The 10,284-nt window shown below is 34.3% G+C and overlaps 1 protein-coding gene across 2 annotated transcripts in view; it reads left to right on the top strand.

The window, feature by feature from the left end:
• The first annotated feature begins 5,796 nt into the window (after nucleotides 1-5,796).
• LOC143243336 (sulfhydryl oxidase 1-like) overlaps nucleotides 5,797-10,284 on the top strand; it is a 34,065-nt gene continuing 29,577 nt past the window's right edge. The window contains exons 1-2 of one of the 2 annotated variants that reach the window (XM_076487196.1): nucleotides 5,797-6,604; nucleotides 7,380-7,480. In XM_076487196.1, the coding sequence (XP_076343311.1) occupies nucleotides 6,370-6,604; nucleotides 7,380-7,480 (336 nt within the window). In that variant the 5' untranslated portion in view covers nucleotides 5,797-6,369. The remainder of the gene's footprint in view (nucleotides 6,605-7,379; nucleotides 7,481-10,284) is intronic. The other variant, XM_076487187.1, reaches the window with a different exon arrangement.

Below are 10,284 nucleotides of genomic sequence, written 5' to 3'. Positions count from 1 at the left end.
GAACAATTTATCACTTTACTGTATAGGCCTATATAATATGTAATAATTTGGGAGTTGCAACAAGTCGTAATATTTATCTGTACGAGCATATAATCGTAATGTATACACCAAAATCGTAATGGTTGGCATCTCTGATAATATTATGCAGCGAGAATGAGGGACAGCGCACAGATACACTGGATACATAAGATATATGGATGGGTAGGGACTTACGGGCCATCCTGTATTTTAAATGACTAAACTGATTAACAAACTTGCTATTTAATTGGCTGAGTTACTAACTGACTGATGTTTGTTTATATTATTGTTTAAGTCTCCAGACTATTCGAAACGTCCTGTCAAATCTAGACACTCAGGATAGTTTTAGGCATCGTACATCATGCCAACATTTCTTCTGCTAAATAATACAAAACATGTAAATGGAAGTATAAAAAACACAGCTTCATGACACAAAAAACACAATAGTATATTAAACTTAAACTTACGTAATTAGTAATAAAGTCACTATTTACAATTAACAAAACTTACTTTTCACAACTAAACATTACAATAATTAAAATATTTATTAAAAGTGCTAAACAAAATATAATCACAATTTTAATTAACAAGTTTTTGTCTTTAAACTGTCTGTCCATTAAATCTTTTTATGGTTCGCTTTTCTGTGACTTAAAGTATGAAGGTGGGATGACTTTTTGATAGTACATAGTCCAGCGAATACGTTGTTCACTGTATTCGTTTTGAAATTTTGGAAGTAGTGTTGACATGAGTCTAGAGCCCAGCATCGCCAGGTGGGTTAAGGCGTTCGACTCGTAATCTGAAGGTCGCTGGTTCGAATCCCCGTCGCACCAAACATGCTCGCCCTTTCATCCGTGGGGGCATTATAATGTAACGGACAATCCCACTATTCGTTGGTAAAAGAGTAGCCCAACAGTTGGCGGTAAGTGGTGATGACTAGCTGCCTTCCCTCTAGTCTTACACTGCTAAATTAGGGACGCTAGTGCAGATAGCCCTCGTGTAACTTTGCAAGAAATTCATAAACAAACAGACACGAACCTCGGACCCTTCAACAGGTTGGGTTATCCTTGAAGAAACCATTACTGAAGTTAAACACTTAGCTGTTACCTTGTCAACATCTTACAAAACATATCAGAACATAATACTTTTGGCTTGGAGTGCTTACATTTTTGTATTCTGCTCATTTAAGTTTCAGGTTAGCTATCTTCGTGATCGAAGGTGTCCGTATTTTACACATTATAACTGTTTTCTTCTTCTTCTCTTAGTGTCCTTTCTAAAAGTTACTAGAAACATGTCATTTTGAGTTACAGATGAAATACCTGTCATATGGCTAGCTTCCTGAGTGCTTGGTAAACAGTTCTCTAATTATGTATCTCAGAACGGCTGAAATGGATATTGACACTTTTACTGATAAGCAGAGAACCACGTTTCGACCTTCCTGGATCATCTTCAGGTTAACGAAGAGAGAGTTTGCATCTGACCAGTCTTTATTCTGGTCTTAAAACTTAACTGTGCCATGTTTAATCCCAAATCTGTTCGGTAAGGCAACGACCAATTTTTACTCTCGACCCGGAGTGGTGAAGGAGGTTATTATACTTGCATTCTTATGTATGTGTCTACGTCCACATGCGTATCTCGAAAAATAATAAATCGATTTACGACAAATGTTTACAAAAGATAGGACGATCCTTCCCAAATCTAGTCGAGATCCGAATTTTCTATCACTATGAAACGTTTTTCTAATGGAGATATAGAGCACTTCCCTAGTTTGTTGGTATTAGCTACTTGAAAAGTGATCGGATTGAGACCAACTTTCACGTGCACATTGAAACCAAGAATCCAAAAATGGTTAATTACTCCAAGGACAATAAATCATGAACCTAGTAATTAAAGTTTTAGGTAACACGAATTATACATTTCGGTGTTTGCCATATATATATACAAAAACATCAGTTACTTTAATCGATATATAAATTTCAAAAGAAATTCCAAATATTCACTTTTACAGAGAGCTAAATGTATTCAATTAGACCAAAATTATAATATTTATCTATCTATACATAGCATGTTTAATAATAGCCTTTACATATGTATACCATACTTTAATTACTTTTACCAAAATTTAAAAGTCAGCGAAAATAGTTCTTTACTTAACATTTAAATAGTTATTATATATTGTGCTGGAAAACTCTCAGACTGTTTCAGTCCATTAAGAATCAAATGAAAGTTCTATTGTACTATAAGCTTGTGACAATTACAATATATTTATGAAAAACTTTTATTAAAATAAAAGTTAATTATAATATGCTGTCGCTACCTATGTATTTACAATATATGTAAATTATAATTGGTTTGCCCGGCATGGCCGAGCGCGTTAGGCATGCGACTCGTAATCCGAGGGTCGCGGGTTCGCATCCCAGTCGCGCTAAACATTCTCGCCCTTTCAGCCGTGGGGGCGTTATAATGTAACGGTCAATCCCACTATTCGTTAGTACAAGAGTAGCCCAAGAGTTGGCGGTGGGTGGTGATAACTACCTGCCTTTTTCTAGTCTTACACTGCAAGATTAGGGTTAGTACCGCAAATATAACTCGTGTAGCTTTGCGCAAAATTCAAAACAAACCTGAATATGACCTAAGAAGGTCGGAACGTTGTTCTCTACTTTATTTTAATGAAGTTTTTATACCCACACCAGCTGTGTTGAGATACATTTTTACTTCAAGTCGGTTTCTCGTCAACACGAGATAACTCATTGTGTAGCCTTAACCATCTGCTCATGCCAGGCCTTATCTTCAGGTTAACAAGGTTTTGAGTTACAATGGGCTATTTGAATCGAAACTTGGTTGCTAACTCAGTGATGTCGAGAAAACCCACTTGTAGAGAAATATATATGCAAAAACGGCTCGTTTGGGTTGAGAAAATATTTTACATAGAAGAGCGAACAACGTTTCGGCCTTCTTCGGTCATCGTCAGGTTCACAAAGAAAGAAAGAGGTAACTGACCGGAAGCTGACCACATGTTTGGAAGGGGTTGTGTAACTGAGTGTCAGAATGTAGAGGGCGGTGTTAGATGTTTGAGTATATAATTTTATTTATTTTATTATATTAACATAGGTATAAAGATATTCAAACAGCTAACACCGCCCTCTACATTCTGACACTCAGTTACACAACCCCTTCCAAACATGTGGTCAGCTTCCGGTCATTTACCTCTTTCTTTCTTTGGGAATTTGACGATGACCGAAGAAGGTCGAAACGTTGTTCGCTCTTCTATGTAAAATAATTTCTCAACCCAAACGAGCCGTTTTTGCATATATATTTGGTTGCTAGCTGTGTAAATCCACAGAATACCAGTGAGCCATTGGGGAACTATAAAGGTGTTGATGAATTAATCTTGAGAGTCCTTGTTATGATGATTTAATTATAATTGATATAATTAATTAGTGTTAAGTGTCTTTTTTATAATTAATTAATCAAACACATTTAATTAACTAATTTAAGTAATTTGTGTCAAGCTTACTTTTTAGACATGCCTCCTATGAGTCATGGTTGCCTAGTAGCAGGTCCTCCACTTTGTGTTACCATTGTTTAATTATACAATGTGACGTTTGTTATAGCGGACTAGCAACGCGTCCCTAACAACCTTCTCCCTTTCGGCAATTTTTGGAACTATGAGGTCTTTATGCTCAGTAAAACCTGTCTAAGAGAGAATCACACGGGACCGAGTAAAATTTCCGGCTTAAGCAGATTTTCAAACTTAGACAGTGAATGTGCATTTCCTTAATTATATATAATTTTTTAGCGGAACGTTATACTTGCTTGGCTCAAGGGAAGTAACACGTTTGTAAATAAAGTTATTATATTGTTTATGCTATACTTATTAGAATAAAAACGAAAATAGATATTCAAATTATACATAAGTACAGAAAATCTTAAATTTATTTGAAGAAAGTGTCCAATTTTAACTGTTTCGTTTTTTCAATGGGTTTTCTCGTGCGGTTAAAAGAGAACGCTAATTCTACGGCCTTTTCATGAATTTCGTTTTTCCCCTTCATTTTTGCATACAATTTGATGGCGTTAATATAACTTAACACTTATGGCCCGGCATGGCCAAGCGTAAGAAGCGCGACTCGTAATCCGAGGGTCGCGGTTCGCGCCCCTGTCGCGCTAAACATGCTCGCCCTCCCAGCCGTGGGGGCGTTATAATGTGACGGTCAATCCCACTATTCGTTGGTAAAAGAGTAGTCCAAGAGTTGGCGGTGGGTGGTGATGACTAGCTGCCTTCCCTCGAGTCTTACACTGCTAAATTAGGGACGGCTAGGACAGATAGCCCTCGAGTACCTTTGTGCGAAATTCCAAAACAAACAAAAACTTAACACTTGCGATGAAGTGGGAATTTCTATTTCCTCACTATCTTTTCCACTTTGTTCATCTTCTGAATCTCTCACACTGTTACCATCTTGCGATTCTATTATAGATTCTTGATCAGTTTCATCAGTTTCTGTTAAAACATTCTTGTTTTACGTTCACAAAATCACCTGCATCAATCTTCTCAATCAGAGTTTGGATTTCACCAGAATCGTCATAAGAAATAACTCTAAAAAATGAGGGTATTGAGTAAATTATCCCTACATTTTAAAATTAGGGAAAAAAGGAATTTATTTTTTATTAGAATTATTTAAAGAGTAGAATTTTGCATTTAAAAAACAAATATATTTCTACAAATCGTGAATCTAATTTAACTGCAAAAATAATGATGGCAGAAAAAAGAACAGAATATATTTAACCAGTACTTACTGTAATAAAATGTTCGAGAATGTATTAATATTTAAAGAAATTATTAATTAAACAAGAATTTGTTAATATTTAAAGAAATTAATATTTGATGAAAAACATTTTTTCCGCTTTACTGAGGTTCTAATCTTACTTGTTGACAGATGAGGTAGGTGAAAGATAGTTTTCCGTCCGCCTTACGCAGGTTCCGCCATATAGAAGGCCTTTTATAGGAGAAATCTTAAGATAATGCTGCAAAATGTTGATATTTCCGGCTTGTACAGGTTTCCACCCTATGCAGTTTCTGGCGTAGACAGGTTTTACTGTATTTGATAACCTCTCCCATATTTTTGCCTCCGGCCCGGCATGGCCAGGTGGTTAATGCACTCGATTCGTAATTCAAGGGTCGCGGGTTCGAAGCGCCGTCACATCAAACAGACTCGCCCTTTCAGCCGTACGGGTGTTATAAGTTACGCTCGTTAGTAAAAAAGTGGCCCAAGAGTTGGCGGTGGGTGGTGATGACTAGCTGCTTTCTCTCTAGCCTTACACTAGCTTAGTGCGAAATTGCAAAAGACGAAACAATTCTTCCCTCCACTGAGGCCAATCAGCGCGCGCATCCAGGGTGGGGGAACTTGTATATACCCCTGTTGATTTTCAAAGCTCCTCAATGTAGATAATTTCAAATAACGGGTTTTCTGGGAACAGAGAGATGAATCTCACCCTCCCTTATCTACAACGACCAAAAGCGCAACAATGAGAACAAAAAAAATTGAGATGGTGCATTACTAATAATTATAATTCAATAATGCGCAATTTTTTTATGACATTCATATTTTCTATACAGGAGTTTTTTGTTGTTTTTTACCCCACCCCAAATCCAGTATAACCTACGTGTTGCCTGTGCATGTTATTTTCTTGTGTTAAATGCTGTTACTTTAATAATTAATAGTAGTAATATTTTTAAAACTTTTCTATTTGGCCAATATGTGTCTACGAACTTGCAACGCTAGAAATTGGGTTTCGATACTACAAGGGGCAGAGTTCATATGGCTCATTGTTTAGCTTTGTTGTTAGCTTTACACAAACTGTCAAATATAGTTAATATGCTCCGATAGCACTAGCTGCGAATCCGTTTTGGGGAGTGCGCTGCAAGATAGCGTACGACATGTTTAAACAGCTTTAGCCAATACATTTCCTGCTTTACTAATGCACATTAACTGGTGAAGCTAGGCTGCCACTTTATGTTAATGTTAAAGGTAATGGTTCGCGTTTATCTAAATAGGAAATGTGTGACAACTGTAGGGTAAACATCGAAGTTTAATAACAAGTTTGGAGCAACCTTTGATTGTCGTTAGGTGCAATTAGAAGAACAACTTTAAATTTAAATTAGTGCAAATAATAATATTGATGTTTAAATAACGTTAATAGTTCGTAATCACGCTTTAGTTAATTCTAAGGGTTGAAAAAGTAAACTGAAGTGACAATCGTACACAAATATCTGTACAAAAGCTGAGTAAGTGAATTAGTACTACACTACACTACAGTACTAGAAATTATAAATTCTGGTACTTTATAGCGTTCAACATGAGAAAAGATCTTTTACGGTTTGTTGCCACCTTGTTACTGTACTTTCTTCCCTGCTCATCGGCAGTGTCTCTTTACAGTGCAACAGATGCGGTTCTTCAACTGAATTCGTCATCTTTTCAGAAAAGTATTTATTTTAAAGATAACGCTTGGATTGTCGAATTTTATAGCAGTTGGTGTGGTCACTGTATCAGTTTTGCACCACTGTGGAAGAAGTTTGCAAAGGATATCCAAGGTAAAACTGTATATACTAATTACAGTAATGCCAGTACTATCAAAAATTACTGTAGTAGATATATATATATATATATATATATATTTATAAGAACATACTCTGTACTGTACTATATATAAATTTCTCCTTGTTACTATGTTAGGTATTAGAAATGCGTATTATACATTGTTTTGTGTACTTACCCATCATTGACAATCACCAAAAGTAGACTATAGGACTGAGTGGGTAACCATAAATTGGCGTTTTATACTTTACCCCTGACCTTGTTTTTCTCTATGATACTGTTAGCAATAGTATATCAAGATATGATATTATAAATTTATTATTTATAAATTATATCACTTTGCAAAGTTGTTGGTTTTGATAATAGAAATATATGGAATAATTCTTTGCCTCAAAATTATTTATAAAAATTTTGTATCAGAAGATAGATACTAAATTTGCAGTGAATTTTATGTATCTCAGAATATTTGCTTAGCTATAAATATAATTATCTGATTATTAAGCCACACAAGTTTTTGGCTTATTAAAAATTATTTTTATCTCAACAAAACTTAGTTTCTAATTTCTTTAATATAATTTGATTTTTTTTTCTAAAAGATGGACAGATAATTTTATGCAATTTTTCTCATGGTTTATGTAGTAATATATTAAGCCATAATATATGTTTGAAAAAGTTTTATATAAAAATTGAAATATTAGCTTATTTTATAGTAAAAATATGTCAATACAAGATTAAAACTGATTTGTTTAAAATATGATTTTCTACTTGAAGCTTGGCACAAAGTTGTCCATGTTGCTGTTGTGAATTGTGCAGATGAATATAATGTTGACTTGTGTAGAAAGTATCAGGTGGAGTATTACCCATTAATAAAGGTAAGCAGAGGAATGATTTTGACAGGTAATCAAAGATAATATAAAGCTTAAGGAAACTGTGGTTCATCTAGACTATCTCATTCCCAAAACTAAATTACAAAAAAAAAAAAGACTCAAAGCCAGCCTTTATTATCTTGATATTTATTAAACCTCTCCTTAAACTCTCTTAAGTTTATTGCATCTGTTACATATGAAGACAACTCATTTCAAAGGCCAACCACCCTGTAAGAAAAATAATACTGTCTTAGCTGAAGGTAATACCTACCTTGCCAAAATTTTTTTGTATCCCTTAGGCCTACCCCTTCTATTATTAAATACAAAAAAGAAAAGAAAAAATGAATAGGCTTCCTTCCTAGTGATCATCATAGTATCCCTCCTCTAAACCCCTTCCTGCAATTTGATTCCCTTTATAAAGTAAGGAATCCAAGGCTAAATAAAGTTCTCCAAGTACATGACCTAACAAGTGACCTTAGCAATGAGAATAGGGCTTTTGTATACTTATATTCATTGTTTCTCTAGATACAACCTATAAAATCCTATTTGCCAAACCATTAGCAACAGCACACTGCTTGGATGGCTTAAGATACAAATTAACTATTACATCAAGTTCTTTTAGTTCCATTACATTGGTAAGGTTATTTCTATCAAAATTACATTTATAATTAAGAGTATAACAACACATGCATTATCTTGCATTTGTTACAATTAAAAATCATCTGCCATTTATTCTTCCAACTTGCCAAATGATCTAAATCCATTTATAAACCAACAGTCAGTATGGAACAGCTATCAAGCCCTTCATATCATCAGCAGTTTTAGGTACCTTACTGATGATTCCTTTGTCCATGTTATTGGTGTAACTTGAAAAGAGTAAAGGTCCTAAGGCTGTGCCATGAAGTACCCCACTTGACATTTTTCTGAAGTCCATTTATAACAATTCCCTGATTTCTTCCATCCAGCCACTCTTCTGTCCAATTTGGTAACTTATCTCCCACACTTGTAAAGATTTTTTTTAAAACCCTTTTATGTGGTACCTTGTCAAATGCTTTCTGAAAATTCAAGTACACCAAATATACACCCTATATCTCATCATAAGGAGCAACCTTTTCAAAGAATATCAAAACATGTGAAAGGTAACAAAGTTCTAATCTTTGTTAACTGACTTTGCAAAGCATCTTTTAATAGACATTACAAAATTTTTCCCACAACTGATGTAAGACTAATAGGTTTACAGTTTTTATCACTTCTCTTGAAAAGAGGAGATACATTAGCTAATTTACAATCATCTTTTATCTGTCCAGTATTCTAGGACTGACAAAAAAAAAAGCCCTGAAGTGGCTCACGTGTCTAATGTTTAACTTTCTCTAAAAACCATCGAGTAAATAATATCTGGCCAAGTAACCTTTAACTATCATTCATTAAACTTCTTGTTGTTTACTTATCAAGTTCAAAAATGATCTGATAGTCTTGTTGAGTATTGTTTCTATTCAGCAACTAATTGTTCAGCACATGAAATGCTTATATATAACACAATTTGTCACTTATAAGACTGATGGTGGATATGCATATTTGTTTCATTTTCATGGAGGTTAGTATAATTTATCCAGGCAGTGTTAAGTTATATGTGATGTTACTAGGCCTCATTGGTGTTAATTGTTGCTATAATTTGAAATCCTGTGATCATTACATATTTCTGTTACTCAAAATATTTTGGTTTTTTTATTATTTTTCTTTGCCTATCAGGTACACAGTAAGGCTTAATGTTTAGCAAGAAATTTGCATGTGTAAATATAGAAGAAATACTCAGTTAAGAACTCACTAGAATGACAGGGTTACATAGAATCTTTTGACATTTATTATAAAATAACATACAGATAACAAGGGACCATGTGATCCAACAAACTTGTTCTTCCACACTCATTCATAAGAAAAGTAAAAATTTAAATCCATCTTTTGTTCTTCAGAAAATAATTAATTCCCCACTTAAATTACAAAATTATTTGTGATAAAAATGCTGTTGATTGATCTGAGTCAGACTGACAAGTTGGAGTGCAAGATGACAGTCATGTGAAGAATTAACATAAACCTGTCTATCATAATCTCCAAAATTCCTATGAACAGTTTTTCAAACTGTCTCTGCTTATTATATATTAGTATTCACTCTCCTCTACCATCAATGCTAAATCAGTTTGGTTTGTTTTGAACATTGCACAAAACTGCATAAGTAAACGAGTTCTGTGAATGGTAGTTTATTCTTTTGAGCATTCCAAAGTGTGCAATCAAGCCAATAGTTTACAAACATAACCCAATTTTAACACTTATCAAACTGTATGAATTCCACTTCACATAAAATTGAACTACATGTGACTATACAGAACTTGGCTGATGTGTATTCTCTATTTCCAATCTACTCATCCAGTAATACCAAAAAGACATCAAGTATGTAGTGTATGGTTGTGTAATTGGCAAATTATTACCACTTTTAGGGTAAGAATTGTGGTAAAAAGTACGTAATGATGGGTTTAAATGTTACTAGCTGATGTGACTTAAATAAAACTTAAACAAATTACGACTCATTTGTTTAATCTGTTTCACACCATAACAGTTTTTGTTCGTGAAAAATAGTGGTATATATAATATCTAGACCACTACTGTGTCAGCTGTATCTCAGCTTCTGATGAGCTCGGCTGCTGGGCAAAAGTGTTATGGCACAGGATATGACAGATGTAATGTGGCTGATAATGTTATTTTCATTTGTTGGTTCTTAGAATTAACTTGTCTCATAAATATTTCAAGTAAGAAGG

This window comes from Tachypleus tridentatus, chromosome 2 (genome assembly GCF_004210375.1).
Source record: "Tachypleus tridentatus isolate NWPU-2018 chromosome 2, ASM421037v1, whole genome shotgun sequence".
Classification (NCBI taxonomy): Eukaryota; Metazoa; Arthropoda; class Merostomata; order Xiphosura; family Limulidae; genus Tachypleus; species Tachypleus tridentatus.
This window is presented reverse-complemented; position numbering and strand designations above follow the sequence as displayed.